Below are 17,635 nucleotides of genomic sequence, written 5' to 3'. Positions count from 1 at the left end.
GTTCTCTATTTACACCACCAAGTGTGTGTCTAGTATCATGGTTGGTATACCAAAATCACGGTGATCTACGTGTGTTTTTTCATAAGATATAGTGTGTACCTTTTGGAAAATTACGGCGGATTACCGTGATTCTGGCATATCAACTGTGATACCAAACATAGACCAAATCATCATAGAAAAAACTCAGCTAATCTACAAGCAGGTGGGGTGTGGATGTAGTAAACACTACATCTCACTTCTAAATTCTATGGCTAGTCCAAACTGAAAAATTCAAAGAAAAAAGTTGAATGTCAAATTACTTCCAGCTTTTGTTTCCTTCTTTCAAGAAAGTAGTAATTTCCAAAACATTAGTATAACATAAATACAAATAACTCAACATTATATAGCATGCCCCAAATTAGTCCTGCATAGTAGACCTCTATATCTTATGAGATTGCACATAATTAAACCTATCATAACATTTTAAGAGCATAAATGAACAAAAATACAACAAAGGCAAACAAACCAAAACATTGATAACTTCACTAACCAACACCAATTTACAGGAGTGTGTTAGAATGAGTGACCTTAGCATTTTTCTTTTTATAAATACGTTATACATCAACATTTGTTTAAACATGATTATATCGGGCAACAACATTGCTATTGTTCGCAAAGGATTTTGTCTTGAAGAGATCACGACACATTTATAACCATATAATTTTGTTCCTGATACAATTAAGAAAATATATTTAGTGTAAAATAGTCTTTCGTAGAAATTTCGCTAGATTATTTGTCGCGATAACTAGCATTATTCATCGGACAAACAAGTAGAATTCTCTGTTCTAAATTTTTTTCTATACACAAGAATAAAAATTAAAACATTTAACAATTTGTTTAGTGTAGATGAACCACATCAACATGTACTATAATGGAAAACATAAAAAGAAAATTCATAACCTGCTTTTGACAGACAACACTTTATCATGTCTTCGATAATCAATGTTCCTACTTGTACAGTACTGATTGAACTTAACTGATATTCAATGATCCTACTTTGTTTCAAATAGGACACAACATTTGATAATAATTACGAAAATATGCCACGCCAAATTTACCATAAATAAAACACTCCTTTTTCTGCTACATGTGCAGAAAAACACAGTTTCTCTGTCTGTTTTTCATTTAGGTTTTTAATTTTATTTTCACTTTCCTCATCTAAATTTTCCCGAGAAAATCTCAATTTTCAATGGCGAGAAAATCCTCATCGGCGAACGAGGAGCTTCTACCGGACGAACTTCGGTGCGGGAGAACCGACGGGAAGCAATGGCGGTGCAAGAGGAGAGTGATGGATAATCTGAAACTGTGTGAGATTCATTATCTTCAAGGGAAGCATCGTCAATATAGAGAAAAGGTACCAGAGTCTTTGAAGCTTCAGAGAAAGCGTAAGAACAAGGAAGAAGAACAAGAACAAGAAACTGTTGTTGGTGTTGACAATGTGGAAGAAACAGTTAGGGTAGAAAAGGAGTTCAAAATGGAGCTGAGAAAAACTAAGAAGAAGAAAGTGAAGCTTGCAGAGAGTTCTGAATCGTTGACAGATTCACCTTCTGGTTCTGTTCCTGCGAGGAAGAAGACATTGAAGCAATGTGATACACAATTGGATCTTATAAGAATGGTTTTGGAGAGAGAAGTTGAGAAGAGGAAAAGAAACAATACCAATAAGAAGAAGAATAAGAAAAAGAAGATGAAGAAAAAGGTGATTAAAGAAGAAGTGGAATTGCATGATTTTAAAGAAGGTGAGTTGAGGAGAGAATTACCAAATGGAGTAATGGAGATATCACCGGCTTCGACGCCGGGTGATTATAAAAATGTGGGGACTCATTGTGATGTGAAAGTTGGTGATCATAAGATTGTAGCTGTAACGCCGCATTACTTCCGGTCGAAGAATATTGATAGGGTTGCTCTTGGAAAGTTGCAGGTGGATTGCTTTTGTTGTTTATATCTATCAATTTTCTGTGTTTTTTGTTTCTTCTGAAATTACTCCTTTGTTTAGGTTGTGCCTTATGGACCAAGCTTGAAGAAGGGGAACACTAAGAGGAAGTGTCACTCGTGTCAGAGAAGTGATTCTTTGAATCTTGTCCAGTGTTCGAGCTGTAACAAGGAGTTTTTCTGCTTTGATTGCATAAGAGATCGGTTTGTTATTCTTACATTCATTTACTGTGTTTTGTCTATGTAGATGTTTACACTTGTTTTGAAGTTTTATGTTGTGCTGAATTTGTTACTTTGTTGGAATTTCATCATGCATTGTAGGCTATTTAGCCCTATTTGAAAGCTTGCTGATTTTGATTCTATAGTGATGTATGTGCTTTGTTATTCTTTTGGGGCAATGCAGAAACTTGAATTTTAAAAAGCACAATTTCATATGGTAAAAACATAGTTAGAGGTTAGGCCCCTTTTGATTTTCTCAAGAGAGATGCGTTGCGTGATTATCTTTGTCGACAGAAGTTAAGAAGAAAATCATGAAATTTAAAAATGAAAACAGAAAACCTTGCTAGTGAATCATTATCTTTTATTCTCTTCGTAATTTGCAGAAATAGTAATACCAGATGGATCAATGATGATTTGTGCTAAGATAAAATTTATAAATGTGATTTATGTAGTCCGTTGCTCTTGAATTGAGAATTAAAACACGAAAAGTTATTAAAAACTTTTTGACACAAATAGGTATCTTGACACTAGAAAAGAAGTTAAGAAGGCGTGCCCAGTTTGTCAACGAACTTGCACTTGTAAGGTCTGCTTGGCAGGTCAAAATAACGACAGTGAAAGTAAGGACAGTGAAAGTAAGGTCTGGCATCAAACACACGTGCTTTTCTACTTGAACAATGTTTCATTGATAGCATATTCTGAGACCCCAGTTTTTGCCCTGTTGTTTCAGGCCAATTTGTCTAGCAAAAGTAGAGTTGATAGAATACTCCATTTTCATTATTTGATCTGCATGCTCCTTCCGGTACTAAAGCGAATAAGTGAAAACCGAGAAACTGAGCTAGAAACAGAAGCAAAAATTAAAGGTATTTTCATTCTTTTAATATTGATGTTTTCCGAAGTAGCTATTGTTAGTTACAAATGTATCTTAGATGTCATGTTGTGTGACAGGGAAAAGTATTTCTGATATTCAAATCAAGCAGGTTGAATTTGGTTACAGTGAAAATATTTACTGGTAAGCTCTCGTCTATAGATACTACTAAAAAAATGTCAATCTGCTTGTTAACTAATGTGCTCTGGTCTCAGCAATCACTGCAAAACACCTGTCTTGGATCTCCATAGAACCTGTGATAGTTGTTCATATAGCCTATGCTTAAGATGCTGTGAGAAACTATGTCAAAGAACTTCTGGAGAAATTAACTCATCTTTCTTGAAGCTACGTGATCAAATGAAAGTTTGTGTGGACAGTGAGCACCGTATTTTGGATCAGAAGGACATTTGTTGTGGCAATTTAACTGCAACTTCAACATTGCCCCAGAGGACAAATTGTAATGATATTGAAAAAGCATCATGCCATCCTACGGAGGTTGGTGGATGTGGCACAGGCCTATTTGATTTAACTGCTTCAACATTGCCCGAGAGGACAAATTGTAATGATATTGAAAAAGCATCATGCCGTCCTACGGAGGTTGGTGGATGTGGCACAGGCCTATTTGATTTAACTGCTACTTCAACATTGCCCGAGAGGACAAATTGTAATGATAGCGAAAAAGTATCATGCCCTCCTACAGAGCTTGGTGGACGAGATACAGGTCTGCTTGATTTAACTACTTGTTCAACGTTGCCTGATATGACAAATTGTAATGATAGCAAAAAAGTATCATGCCCTCCTACGGAGCTTGGTGGACGAGATACAGGTCTGCTTGATTTAACTACTACTTCAATGTTGCCCGAGATGACAAATTGTAATGATAGCAAAAAAGTATCATGCCCTCCTACGGAGCTTGATGGACGAGATACAGGTCTGCTTGATTTAACTGCTACTTCAACATTGCCCGAGATGACAAATTGTAATGATATTGAAAAAGTATCATGCCCTCCTACGGAGCTTGGTGGACGAGATACAGACCTGCTTGATTTAACTGCTACTTCAACATTGCCCGAGATGACAAATTGTAATGATATCAAAAAGGTATCATGCCCTCCTCTGGAGCTTGGTGGAAGAGATACAGACATGCTTGATTTAACTGCTACTTCAACGTCGCCCGAGAGGACAAATTGTAATGATATTGAAAAAGTATCATGCCCTCCTACGGAGCTTGGTGGATGTGGTACAGGCCTTCTTGATTTATTATGCATTTTTCCCTCGACTTTACTCAGAAAGATGGAAGTAAAAGCAGAAGAAATTGTTTGTAGCTATGACTTTCCTGAAACTTCGGATAAAAGTTCAAGCTGCTCACTGTGTTTTGACACCGACCTCAATACTGATCGATATAATCAGTTGCAGAAAGCAGCTGAGAGAGGAGATTCATCAGATAATTGCTTGTTTTGTCCTACAGTTTTGGACATCAGTGGTGATAACTTTGAGCACTTTCAGAAACATTGGGGAAAAGGCCAGCCTATAGTGGTCCAAGATGTGCTCCAAAGTACATCAAACCTCAGTTGGAATCCACTGTTCATGTTCTGTACTTATCTTGAGCAGAGCATTACAAAGTATGAGAATAATAAAGAGTTACTTGAATCCTGTTTGGATTGGTGTGAGGTTAGTATATCAACCAATCATACGTCAAACTTCTTTTAAAGTGATTTCTTAATCTGATACTTCTATTTGACCCAAAAAAGGTTAACACTGTCATATAATAATATATATTCTATTCAAAATATTTGTTTATTATAAATATAGACCAAGATTTAGTGCATTTAGTTGTTCCTTTTGATTATGGCCATACTAGTGTTGCCATTGAACCAAAATGCTATTGTTGAGTGTGTTTTTTATTGGCAGGTGGAAATAAACATTAGGCAGTATTTTACCGGGTCTCTCAAATGTCGTCCTCAGAGAAACACTTGGCATGAGATGCTGAAACTGAATGGATGGCTGTCTTCACAAGTATTCAAAGAGCAGTTTCCAGCTCATTTTTCTGAAGTAATTGACGCTCTACCAGTTCAAGAATACATGAATCCTGTGTCTGGTCTTCTGAATTTAGCTGCAAATTTGCCAGACAGGAGTCCGAAACATGACATTGGGCCATATGTCTATATTTCGTATGGATGTGCTGACACAGAAGCTGATTCTGTGACAAAACTCTGTTGTGACTCATATGATGTGGTGCGTGTCCTTGTTATATTACTGTTCATCTATTCTTAAATACATCTAGAGTAATACTGCCCTGCATTTAAGACTTTATTTTCTTAACTATATCATGTTAAAGTGATTTTATCTATAATGGATTAAAATATTTCTTTTGATATTTGCTACGGTAAGAAATTGTATGTGTGCATATATCATATCATGATAACTTAATGTGGATCTCGTCTTATGAAAGAATAAGCATCCTCATGGAGTATTTGCTTGTCTTGAAGATTGTTTTGTGCAATATAAGGTTATATTGTTTGCAATACTGTACTTGTTTGAGATCTGAAAGTGAAAATATGAAATGTGTTGTCAATAAAAGTTATAACCCCATCTCATACTCTTACGATTGTCTTTATAACAAAATAAAAAATACTCTTATAGTTGTCCAAATCCTAATATATAAAAATGAATTTGGAAATTGTAACCAAGCATCACCTATGGTTCTATTTTTGGTTCATAACTAGATAATATATTTGTACCGAATAGTGTGAAAAAATGTTGAAAAGTTGATACCATAATCAAAACCTAGTCATTTCCAGTTGAGAACAAGGTTTTCTGGTGCTGAATAACTTGAGAGATTAGCTCTCAGCCTTTTGTATTTATAATAAGAATATGTACAAAGTAAATCCCATGATCATAGGGAGTAAATCTGTCCTAATTATATAAGAGATATTTACAAGGAAATAAAGATAATATAAATAAGGAGATAATATATCAGTCAATGATACTATTATTATGCATATCTCAACAATTTCCTTTTTGCAACTCATGATCATTTTATTTGTTCTAGCTTTATAATAAGCATTTAAAATTGGCCTATGTCAGTGACCCACACATCGAATTACAGGTGGCTGCTGATTCCTTAACTCTCATATATCAGTGCTCTCTTTGTTAGTTTTAAAATAAGTTTTCTGTAGATAATCAATGCTATTTTGTATCTGTGATTCCAGGTTAATATTATGACACATTCTGCGGATGTCCCTCTCTCTACAGAACAACTTACAAAAATAAGGAAATTGTTGAAGAAGCACAAAGCTCTGTGTCAAGTGGAGTCTGTTGAGCTGTTACCTGAACGGGAAGTGAAAGGGATGGCATTATCACATGCTGAAGAAACGGTACAAAAAGGTTTGCCGAGTATGGGGAAAGAAGGAATCGAGTTTTTCAGGAGAGTCGATAGAACATCCTGCATCTCCTCAACTGGAGCTAAAATAGCTTCTACTCAGAGCATATACAACAACATTTCCCAGGACGGAGAACACAATATCGTTTCTGATTCTGAACCCTCTCTTCATGGGACTGTTCCTACCACCAATTTGTCACCTAGAAGTCCCGCTGAAAGCTCTAGCTGTTATAAGAAAAAGTTCACTGAGCATTCAGGTGCCCAGTGGGATGTCTTTCGAAGACAAGATGTACCAAAGCTCGTAGAATACATTAAAAGACACTGCGATGAACTTACTAACACTCATGACTCTCACAAGAAGGCAAGTTCAATGTTAGACAATTCCTTGGAAGAATTTGGAGTTGTTGATTACTGATATTTTCTTGTCTGCAGATGGTTCATCCAATTCTAGATCAGAGCATTTTTCTTGACCATATTCACAAAATGAGACTGAAGGAGGAGTTTAGTAAGTACTTGTTCTTCTATTTGTTTGCTCATCTGTTACAACTTAAAATCCTATATAACTTGATTAACTCACCTGTCACTATTACCAGAGATTGAACCATGGACTTTCCAGCAACATGTTGGAGAAGCTGTCATCATTCCTGCTGGTTGTCCGTACCAGATAAGGAATTCTAAGGTCTTGTGCTTTAAGATGAAAACTCTTTCTATCTAGTTAGTTTGAAAAAACAAACTTTGTTTTTACATTTCGAAAATTCCTTTTGCAAATGATTTATCAATATCATGATTTACACTAATAAGGATATATCGTTATCTCAATATTGGTCTATGTATCTCTTTACTATGCTCTAAAATTTGAAAATACACGTACGTTGATCTGCAGTGTTGTGTCCATGCGGTATTGGAGTTTGTGTCCCCTGAAAATGTTGCCGAGTGTATCCAGTTGATTGACGAGGTCAGACGGTTACCTGAAGACCATAAAGCAAAAGTAGACAAGCTTGAGGTGATTTCTGTAACAATATTGTTTACCAATTTACATTATTCTTGTAGTTGTATATAGAATTTGACAAGGCTTGCTTTTTTCTGCGATTTCTAAATAGGTGAAGAAAATGGCGCTACATAGCATGAGTGCAGCAATTGACGAAATACGCCAGCTTACATGCAAAACATGATTGTACCAGTAAAACTAAACATGCATGCCTCTAAGACTGAAGTCTTCATGTCTCAACCTTCTTACCTTATCTCCCACTTTGTTGTATACTAATGCTCAAACTCATTAAGATCTGGAAGGTACTTATAAATGGATTAATCTCGGTCTCTATCCTTTTTTGTACTGTATGATGTTTATGCCTTCCCTGAATCTGAAATAAATATATTTGGTACGTATATATCTTTCTTCAGTTGTTTACTTGAAGAAAAATTTGATAATATAAAGAGTGAGAGCAGAATGCAATTTGATTATCTTTGCACTAGTTCTAAATGCAAGAGATTAGAGTGAAGCTGTATCATGAATATAGTCTCTAAAAAATTCATTTGCTGTCAGTTTTATAGAGCTCATAATTGTTTTACTTCTTCCCCCTGTAAATGATGCTTGATATTTTTCATTTTTGATTAATTTCATGAGTATTACAATTTTTTTGAGGAATGATTATTACTATTATAAAGTAACAAAAATACTAATAATACACTTATAATATTTCATGCAAAAAAAATTCGAAAGATAATTTTATGAAGCAGTTCAAATAAGAAGCTTCCCTTGCAAGGTCAACTTGAGACATCATATAATCGATATTTTGAGGCACAAAACCACTGCAGTTTTGCATGTTTCCAACGATGAGTTGCAACGCCCAAATTGTGTGATCTTTCTATCAAACCTCTCATAAAATCGATAAATTATAGCATCACGATCAAAGAATATGAGAAAGTTAAAATAAGATGTCACTAAATGGTAAAACACATTTTCTGTTAATTTTTTTTTACTCTGCTTTTATTAAAATCTTTAAAACCGTGGCATCATTTTATAATTAAAAATTGTCTCAATAAAACCCTGCCACTTGAGCTCCAGTGGCAAGAAGCTCCTTCCAAGGACGTACCCGGAGAATACCGGGTTCGATTCCCAGGGAACAACGCTTGGCCAGTGCACATGCCTCTACGCACGAGTCGGATTAGTCGCCCACCTTTGGTGGGTCAGAAACCAATGCGAAAGCCAAAAAAAAAAATAATTGTCTCCGTAAATCCAACGTTTAAGTGTTGAATGAAATGACATAAATTTCTTGCAACTTATTTAGTGTTCTGTCAAAAAAAAATATGTATCTAGTGTTCTCAACTTCAAACCTAAACTCTAAGAATATAGTTGAGTTAAAACATGTTAGAGTTTTATTACTCATGATTCTATTCTACTCAGCACAAGAGATTAATCTCTATAATTATATGCAAAGAGACCTAGTTTATATCCAAAAGACCAAGCATTTCCTAAGTATATTGGACTTTGTCACTCGTTGTTGTGTAGTATTGCAATTTGGTGGCAAACATTTAAATTCAACGCAATCTGCTTCACGCCTTATCACCTATCTCAACCTGAGTTCTAATTCAACCAGCAATAGTCATCATGTTGGAAAATAAATTCACTGTTAAACAGGGTATATGTAGCAGTTGAGCATACAATCCCCGAAGATAAATTCTTATTAAGCTTTCCTGTGTCGCAACAACAGTATAATGGACACAAATAATGGATCCTCTTTATCAACATTTTCTTGTAAACTGTGCTCAAGCACACGGTAAAAACTGCTGGAAATTAACAAAAGATAATTACAGGGTATGAGTCTCTCATTAAGAGACAACAAAAAGAAGGGGAAAATGCCCTCAGTTATTCAGTACATATCAAAATTGTTTCTAAGTAGCCTCAATAAAGAAAGAACCTCCTCAAGGGGCCATCAGACTCTGAATTGTGTAAGCAAAAGACTTTGCCCAGTCAGCTCTAAGCAGCAATGTCTGCAGTGTCTCCATCACATTATACCCGGGATCAAGCTTGCGCTGCCAACCCTACAAATTATATATTCACCGATGCATCAAGTCAGTCACAACAGCTATTAATAATTACCAATGTAGATGGTTTGGTGCATGCGAAAAGAAAACATTCTAAAATCTAATTTATGCTTTCGGCCTTTCACCATTATTTTCCATGCATGCCAATCACAAAATAAACATAAACTCTGTTACAGTGGTAATGCAACAAAGAATTACCTCCAAAACCAAGGTGGTCACCATGACAGTACAAACATTGCCATCAATATTAACTCTATGGCGCCTAACTTTCTCAAGTAGTTGCTCCATGCACTCGGCCGGGTGAACCGCATCACCTTCTCGAGTTCCCCAAAAGGTAAATGCCTTTTCCACTTCCTGTTAGAAAACCAAGAGGAAACCAAATGTATAAAATGACTCACGATTCTGACCAAGGAGTTCAAAGTGAGTGAACTTAAATAAGAAAAAAAAAAACATTTGTAAATGAAGCAGTCTATAAAAAGCCAATAACAATGGCTAACCAAAAATTTATCAAAGTGAAATGGATCCGTATGCAGGGTCTACCATCAAGATCGCCCAGTAAAGTAGGAAGTAGATACCAAAAATTATATCGTGTTTGTGTGTGGGTGGTGGGTATTGGGTAATCAGACTAAAGCATGTGAAAGGTGAGGAATTAATATCCGTTTAGATATGTGGTGTGGCACAAATTCTACCATCCCAATACACGTTTTGGACGCAACTTCATAAAACTACAAATATAAGCTTTAGAGTGGGTGCAATAAGTGAGGGTCCCATGTGATTCAAAACATATCAGAAGATAGCCAAGAAGACGAGAACTCATGATTATTTTCCTTAAATTTAATCCTGATCATCGGTTATGATTGTATATGGTCGGGATTAAATTTAAATTATCTCCCGAGCATGCTCTCGCATAAATACACGATACACTTTCAGTGCGTGTGTGCATATAATAACTAAATTACCTCGATATAAGCCTTCGGATCAGGGCAGTTCTGTTGCTTTGACAACCTGAGTGTGCACTCAGCAGCGGTCCGACCATCTCTGCGGGCAACAGCTTTGAAAAACTCCACTAAATTTACCCGATCGCTACCAGAGAGTTCAGCTGTCATGCCTACATCGAGGAAAATTACATGAGGCTTTGATTTGAAGAATGGTTTGCGAGCCTTGCTCTGAGGCACTCGAACAAGAATATTTCCAGGATGCATGTCTGCATGAATGAAGTTGTCCACCTGAAAGAAGACGTGTCAGTGTTTTGGAAGCTAAACATTTGTATGGCATTCAAGTTTAAAGCCATCAAAAGGGCCCAACAAACTTTTTGGATGAAAGAAAATTTATGAAATAAAAGAGAAATGAGTACTGTCAAGAACCAATCCTACAGACTAAAGTTGCTTGAATGTTTGCGAATGGTTTATATCTAGCACACTCCTTCATGCAAGAGCCCTTTGGGGCTTAAAATATGGGCAGTGAATGAATATACCCATCTCACCTTATGCTGAAATTTAATTTTTTATTTACAAGATTGGATTTCACAAGGATTGAATTCTTGAACACTTGGTCATAAAGGCTCTAACACTGTGTCAAGGACCCACTGTTCCGAAAACTAAAGTTATTAGGTGAGCTGTATCTAACAAGTACTATATTAGATGACAGGATATCCTCATAAAGTCTAAGTACGAGGCAGGCGTTATAAACTACAGAGCATAGTTGATAATTGTTGGCAAAATATAACAGGGTAATTTTCTTTTATTAAAAACAAACACAAGATAAGATAACACACAAGTCAAATAACCTTTGACTAACAATGGAAATTAAAAAGAGATACATATTTAATGGAATAAAACTTGATTATCCAGTGGGTTCATAGTGTAGAAAAATGTATAGGACAAATATAAACTATAAGTATTGTAATAAAAACCGTGGTCCATTTTGTTTTTCGTACCAGACTAACAAGACATTACAAATAAGTACTTAATTTTTCGTCACTTCAAATTTCAGGGGTGAATTTGTTGATCAAACAAATTTGGTTAAGTAAGAAAAAAAATGAATACTTGTCCCTACTAAGTCTAGGGTCTTAGCTATATATCTCTATCTACTCCATATTAACTTCATTTCAGGGCACATTAGCTATCATGAATTTTCCTTAATGACAACACACAGAGAATGCTAATAAAAAGAAGTATTAAATAGCAGCTCTGTCACCAAACCGCAATACAACATATATAACCAGAAAGGAAAATTGTAAATAGATGATATCTTACCAGAAGCATCTTCAAAAGTGCATTACTACCAATATGAGCAAGAGCGCTTTTGATCCCTTCATGTCCTTGAAGTTCATCAACATAATGCGAGACACTTTCTCCATTTTCATATGTTTCCACCAAAACTGCGGGATGCACAAGTGGATAAACAGGCTTGGGGAAAGACACGTCCCTCCATTGACGGAAATTGTAAATAAAGCGGTTCAAATGAGCAGCTTCCCTTGCAAGGTCAACTTGAGACATCATGAAAACTGCAAACTGCTGAACACTTTCGTCCAACCTTAACCAATTAAGTGCAGGGATAAACTTTGAAGATTTTGCGACAAAATTGATAATAGCAAAATCCCTTCTGATAGATTCTCCCACACCAGGATGTCTGACCTTCACTGCAACTAACATGGGCTTTGCTTGCTGACCAGGGTAACGATATTTTAAAGAAGCACGATGCACTTGGGCAATACTTCCAGATGCAACAGGCAATTCTTCAAAATTCTCAAAAATTTCAGAAATTTTACGACCAAATGCGCTTTCTATAGTTTTCTTTGTGTAGCTAAAACTATGCTCAGGGGCTTTGGAATGAAGTTCTGCAAGCTTAGTACATATATCTTGAGGAAATAGATCAGGCCGTGTAGCCGCCCACTGACCCCATTTTATGAATGCCGGACCTGCTCTTTCTAGTGTACGATGAACAACCCGGAGCCACATTTTCCTGAACTCGGGTCCAAAATAATCAGCAAGCGGTGCCATCAATATGCTTGGAGAGAATAATATTGCTAGATATATAGCTCTCCCTAACAAGACCAGGCCTTCTACCACAACAAATGCAAATGCAAACATGTAACTGTATCCATCTTGTGCACTCATACACAAAGCATTTGGTGAAGGGTAACTCCCTGCATCTGACTGATTTTGCTGAGCCAATGCTAGCTCTCCACATGCAAATGCAAAAATACTAGGAACCAGAAAACAAGAACGAGCCAAAGCCAGGCTCACTGCTTGAGCAATCATATGTACAGAGGTAGATCCACTATAACCATTGGAAGGATATATTTTACGCAGCAATTTCCAAGCAATTCGAGATTTATGTGCTGTAATATTTTTTGCTGAGAATGCAGTGAAGTTCCAAAAAGAACAGCCTTTGTGAAAGTTTTCTCTAGCTCCTCGCCACATGATTGAACTACATCCTTCATTGGGAAACTTATACTGCATATATGTCCTGCATCGGTTGATATTGGGTGCAACTGAGAGCAAACCTGCATTTCTGCTGACACCCAGATATCTGCTTTTATGGATTCTAAGAATAGATTCGGCAGCCCTCCCAATGTGTCCAAGCATAAAAAATCTGACAACCAAAAATTATGTTAATTACAACACTATCAACAAGCACATGGCAACCGCTTCTTTCAAATTCTACTTGCAGCAAAAGGTATACACATGCATTACATTTTGCATCAGTATGACGAATGTCACAATTCCTTCAAAGGCATGAAGTGGCTTAGAACTCGGTTTAAAAAATAAATAACCCTCCTCAACTAAGTAGTGGAGTTGTTTATTAAGTTTAAGTAGAAGCGACAATTGGTACGGTACTATAGCATTTGCCTCCGTACTCGCAAATAGCGACTTTACTATCCATACCCTTACCTCCTGGGCACTGTATCTGAACTAGTTAACTGAACTTTAGTTAAACTTGGATATAGTCTACCTTAATGCATTTGTTTGACAAACAGGTAAAACATGACTGCAATTGTAATAGGAACGTTAACAGTTAAAAGTTAACAGGAAAAAAAAAGGATTCGCTAAAAAGATTATTAATTGAAAAATATTCAAAGATCATCCAATTAATAATAATTTTTTTTTTTGGTCTAGTAGCCTAGTGGCTAGAATTCACTTTTTAAAGTGAATAAGTGGGGTGTCCGGGGTTCGAACCCCGGCCCCTGCATACAATACTGCTTGTCCCTGCCAACTGAGCTATGCTCACGGGGACCAATTAATAATTATTAAACATTAGAAACAGAACTACTTGACTTAATAATGAAATTATTCAACAAAAAAAAAAAAAATCAATTTTAAATATAAAACATAATGAATATATTTTGTGGTATACTGGTATGAATAGACTTGGGAACTAAAGTATCCATACCCACAAAATTTGCGAGCAATTATTCATAGCCAGACTTCATATAGTAGAGGTTATCCATATATCTGTATAGAATACTTTTAATATGAACCCTCATTCTGTAATGCAGTGCCACAAACCATCACCAAGGCAAAATCCAATTTATCGTGTCCAAAGAAACATTTGAAAAAAAAAAATGTCATGAAATCTCTTGTAAATTAACTCTTTTTCCTAGCTTCCAATATCCAAATTTTATCAGTTTCATCTCTAATAAATTGTCAATGACTTACTTACCTTAATTTGCAAGAGAGAATATTTGATAAATATTTTTATAAATATGAAAAGATTATTCAATTAAAGCATTACTTGTCCATTCGAGCACGAAGGCTGAAGCAGATGGAATTTGATGATGACGACGGCGATAGAGGTATGAAAGACTCGAGAAGATTTGGAGAAGGTGAAGAAAGGTTGTAGACGTACTAATGTGTAGATACAAATCTGAGGAGATCACTGGTAACCTAGTAAGATTTTGAGGGTTGTAACAAACATAATTAAGCTAAAGCTGTTAAGGAAGGAATGAGATTCATTTTATATCCCGAACACGCCCCCTCGAGCAAGGAATCATTTGGCCTTAATGTGGGGACAATGCACTAGGTGCTATATATCTTGCGCTGAAATTCATCTTTTACTTTTCAGTACAGGAGCGGCAAGTTTCAAACGCGTCACCACCTGGCGATAAATTACAGGACAGGTAGGTAAAGGGACAAGAATTATATATATTTGTAAAAAAAATACTGCTGCAACAAAAAGACTTGTAAATAAAGTAAATAAAATATCACTAACTTTTACAGAGAGGAAGAGAATAGCAATTCAGTGCACATAATTCTCAAATTACTTTGGCTAGTATGCATAGAAATTTAGCGGTTTGGTCCCTAATCAGTTTGCTTGAATATGCTATTTTATTTTCAATGGAATCAATTTAGTCATGTAAAAACTGAAAAAATAATTGATTTGTTTGGATGAATTATCTGCCTAACAATCAAATGGCTGTGATAAAAAATGTTCAAATTTTCAGGTCTTGCTACTGTTTAGCGACCCTCATAAGATGATTTGTCCAACCCAAGGATAGCTATAATCTCCTGAAATTTTTTAGTAGTCTAGTAAACTAGTCTCCATAACAGTTTGATGACCAAACCAAAATTTACAATTATGATATTAACCTTTTTAGAAAATATTATAGGTAATAAGTCAGCAAAAAATTGAAAAAATAGGTATTTCAAGAGCTTTGATAAGAAACTAGACACAAATTGAAATGATATGGGAAATTTGTGTTGGAGCCACAACCGGCCCAAGGGGGAGATTGCCAAAGCCCTTGCTCTGGGCCTCAAATTAAAAAAAAAAAATAACTCTTCAATAGAAATAAAAAGGCCTAATATTTCTCAATTAATCTCTCACTTAAACATTATTTGGCCAAAAAAGGATTCTGATTTGTTTGTTATTAACTTTAAAAAAAATCTCCATCACAAAGATGCCTTTAGACCTAAAAGTATGTAGGGCGACATTTGAAGCAGCCAGTGTATGTCCTTATGTAAGGAATGTTTTTTTTTTTTGTGTGAAGGATTTCAATATAATAGTATGCCTGAAACAAAAATACTCTCTTCAGGACTTTTCTAAGAAATAATTGGGTCTATTCTTTTGGTCCTATTTATAAGAAATATAGACCCATTTTCAGAAGTATTTTCCCCATGCAAGTGGATGTATTCAGTCTTGAATGCATTTAATATTGTAAAATGGATAATCCAAATGTTGTTGTTGCTCAATAGCTGAACACAAAAAAAAATGTAAATCGTAACATATTCTTTCAATGATTTTCTTTCTGAGCATTACAAATATTCTCAATACTAGTAAAACTTAAATTTATAACATTACTTTTAAATGTTTTTCATTTGCCTTGGTGAATGATAGAACATTATGGTGTAATTTGATCCATGTGGCCGACCCCACTTAGTGGGAAAAGGCTTGGTTGTTGCCGTTGTTGGTCTTGGTGAATCAGTTATTTGTTTCTTATAAACAGGATTAGAGGGAGTAATAAACAATCCTACGTTCACTACAATGCCTTAAAGGGAACTTAATTTGGTTAGATATTGCCTTTCCTTTTGTATCAACTAGCAATTCACAGAGGAATCACCACCATGACGCCATGACACAAACCCAAACAAGCACAACCATGGTTCACGTTGGAGGCGAAGTTCAGAAACTTTCTTTTGGTTCAGTAGTCAGTACATTACAGTGAAACAAGTAAGCTAAGGGAGCTTGGCAGTTATAAAAAGGGTGGAAATAAGCAACAGAAGACAATAAAATAAGCAGAGGTTTTCACCTTGTTTTCATAAGGGTCCGTTTGTATTGGATTATTTTTGAGCTTATGCAAAACAGTGCAAATAAATAAGCTTTTATGTATATTGTATTGTTCATAAGCTTGTCAACGTAGTTTGTGAAAAAACAGCTTATGAAGATACAATTTTAATTAGTGAGAACTTATGAATTAACATAAAAGCTTATTTATCTGCATAAGCTATTTTTCATAAGCAAAAAAATAAGTCAATCCAAGCTGACCCTTAAGTTCTCCACGATAGCTGATAAAAACGACTTATAACTTAGACGGAAAAAATTGACTTTATTTTATCTTGTGTTATCTGTAGTAAGAGCTTATTCATAAGCGCTAATGCTATAACTACGAATTAATTTGTTTATCCAAACAAGGCCATAGTAATCTTATAGCAACAAACAAGAGAAAACATCATTGAGGAAATTCAACTAAACATGCAACAAAAACCAAACCCATCCTACATTATAAATTGATTAGGGAATCAAATCACATATTTTATTCACACCCTTTTCCTCTAAATACCTCAAAATCAATAAAAATTCAATCTTTAGATGAATCAACGTAATGGGCGCATTGAAAATAAAACAAGAATTGAGGGGGGAAAAAAACCTGAAAAGCAGACGAATATGCTAGATGGGTGGTGGAGTTGAAGGCGATTAAAGCAACGCCGCAGAAGAAAAAATTGAAGGATGTGAATAGCAATGTGAATGTGAGGATGATCCAATTCAATCCAATATACTTGGCGCAATTGAAACAAGAGGCGGCAATCACAAACACAAACCCTAAACAACTATAACTATATTTCAACACCTTCGATTTTTAAGATTTAAAAATACAATCTTCGGTCAAAAAAAAAAATTTAAAAATACAATATAGTCGGAAAAAAAAAATAAAAAAAAAGATTTAAACATACAAATTCGGATTCTAGGGTGAGGACTCTATTAAGTTCCTCACCGGTGTACCGTTTAAATTGATCGTTAGATAAAAAAAGGGTACATGATATCTTTAGTGACAAACCACTGGATTATGCTTTTTCTCTCCCCCTTTATAGCCAGTCACTCTCCTTGCGGCTGCTCTTTTTCCATTCACTCGACACAGCCTACATTTATTTTCTCTCTTAAACTGATCTATTATGCCTCTTTCACCCTATTCCTCTCATATTGAAAATGTTGGAAACAACCATAATAAAGGTTAGCATAGCAGGGATTTTGATTGTCTTAGCACTACCAACATAATTCATTGTATCCATGGTCACAAAACTTCACATTAAAATCAGTTTAAGATTGAAAATTTCTTTGTTTTTTTTTTTTTAGAGAAAATTGAAAATTTCTTAAAATTCATTGTACCCATAACAAAATTTTAATACTTTGACAAGATATATTAAAAAAGAAGCCTACAA

At 35.4% G+C, this 17,635-nt stretch overlaps 2 protein-coding genes across 3 annotated transcripts; one reads left to right on the top strand and one right to left on the bottom strand.

Moving 5' to 3' along the window:
• Window positions 1-1,121: 1,121 nt before the first annotated feature.
• Window positions 1,122-8,002, top strand: LOC11429524 (lysine-specific demethylase JMJ25). The gene is made up of 12 exons (XM_003608223.4): window positions 1,122-1,957; window positions 2,033-2,172; window positions 2,704-2,824; window positions 2,915-3,047; window positions 3,133-3,196; window positions 3,268-4,723; window positions 4,964-5,287; window positions 6,265-6,795; window positions 6,867-6,939; window positions 7,028-7,113; window positions 7,318-7,437; window positions 7,535-8,002. Exons 1-12 carry the CDS (start codon window positions 1,229-1,231, stop codon window positions 7,604-7,606), a joined length of 3,849 nt encoding a protein of 1,282 aa, XP_003608271.1. The 5' UTR covers window positions 1,122-1,228; the 3' UTR covers window positions 7,607-8,002.
• Window positions 8,003-9,057: 1,055 nt separating this feature from the next.
• LOC11429523 (probable serine/threonine-protein kinase abkC) lies at window positions 9,058-17,052 on the bottom strand. Of its 2 annotated transcripts, XM_024782582.2 has the most exons (6): window positions 16,846-17,052; window positions 14,217-14,579; window positions 11,735-13,076; window positions 10,439-10,705; window positions 9,678-9,833; window positions 9,058-9,476 (listed from the first exon to the last, which is right to left on the bottom strand). In XM_024782582.2, exons 2-6 carry the CDS (start codon window positions 14,222-14,224, stop codon window positions 9,357-9,359), a joined length of 1,893 nt encoding a protein of 630 aa, XP_024638350.1. In that variant the 5' UTR covers window positions 14,225-14,579; window positions 16,846-17,052; the 3' UTR covers window positions 9,058-9,356. The 2 variants fall into 2 exon arrangements, with proteins under 2 accessions (XP_024638350.1, XP_013457120.1); XM_013601666.3 differs by lacking the exon at window positions 14,217-14,579 and having other exon boundaries at window positions 16,846-17,051.
• Between the last annotated feature and the right edge of the window lie 583 nt (window positions 17,053-17,635).

The sequence above is a fragment of the Medicago truncatula genome, chromosome 4 (assembly GCF_003473485.1).
Source record: "Medicago truncatula cultivar Jemalong A17 chromosome 4, MtrunA17r5.0-ANR, whole genome shotgun sequence".
Lineage (NCBI taxonomy): Eukaryota > Viridiplantae > Streptophyta > Magnoliopsida > Fabales > Fabaceae > Medicago > Medicago truncatula.
This window is presented reverse-complemented; position numbering and strand designations above follow the sequence as displayed.

Bases quoted from the DNA above. Each gene is read 5' to 3' on its own strand.
- LOC11429524 (XM_003608223.4), top strand. From the start codon at position 1,229: ATGGCGAGAAAATCCTCATCGGCGAACGAGGAGCTTCTACCGGACGAA. The intron at 6,796-6,866 runs GCAAGTTCAATG...TCTTGTCTGCAG, and splicing joins CTCATGACTCTCACAAGAAG to ATGGTTCATCCAATTCTAGA. The intron at 7,114-7,317 runs GTCTTGTGCTTT...GTTGATCTGCAG, and splicing joins ACCAGATAAGGAATTCTAAG to TGTTGTGTCCATGCGGTATT.
- LOC11429523 (XM_024782582.2), bottom strand. The intron at 9,834-10,438 runs GTAATTTAGTTA...GTTTTCTAACAG, and splicing joins ATCCGAAGGCTTATATCGAG to GAAGTGGAAAAGGCATTTAC. The intron at 9,477-9,677 runs GTAATTCTTTGT...TATAATTTGTAG, and splicing joins TGACCACCTTGGTTTTGGAG to GGTTGGCAGCGCAAGCTTGA.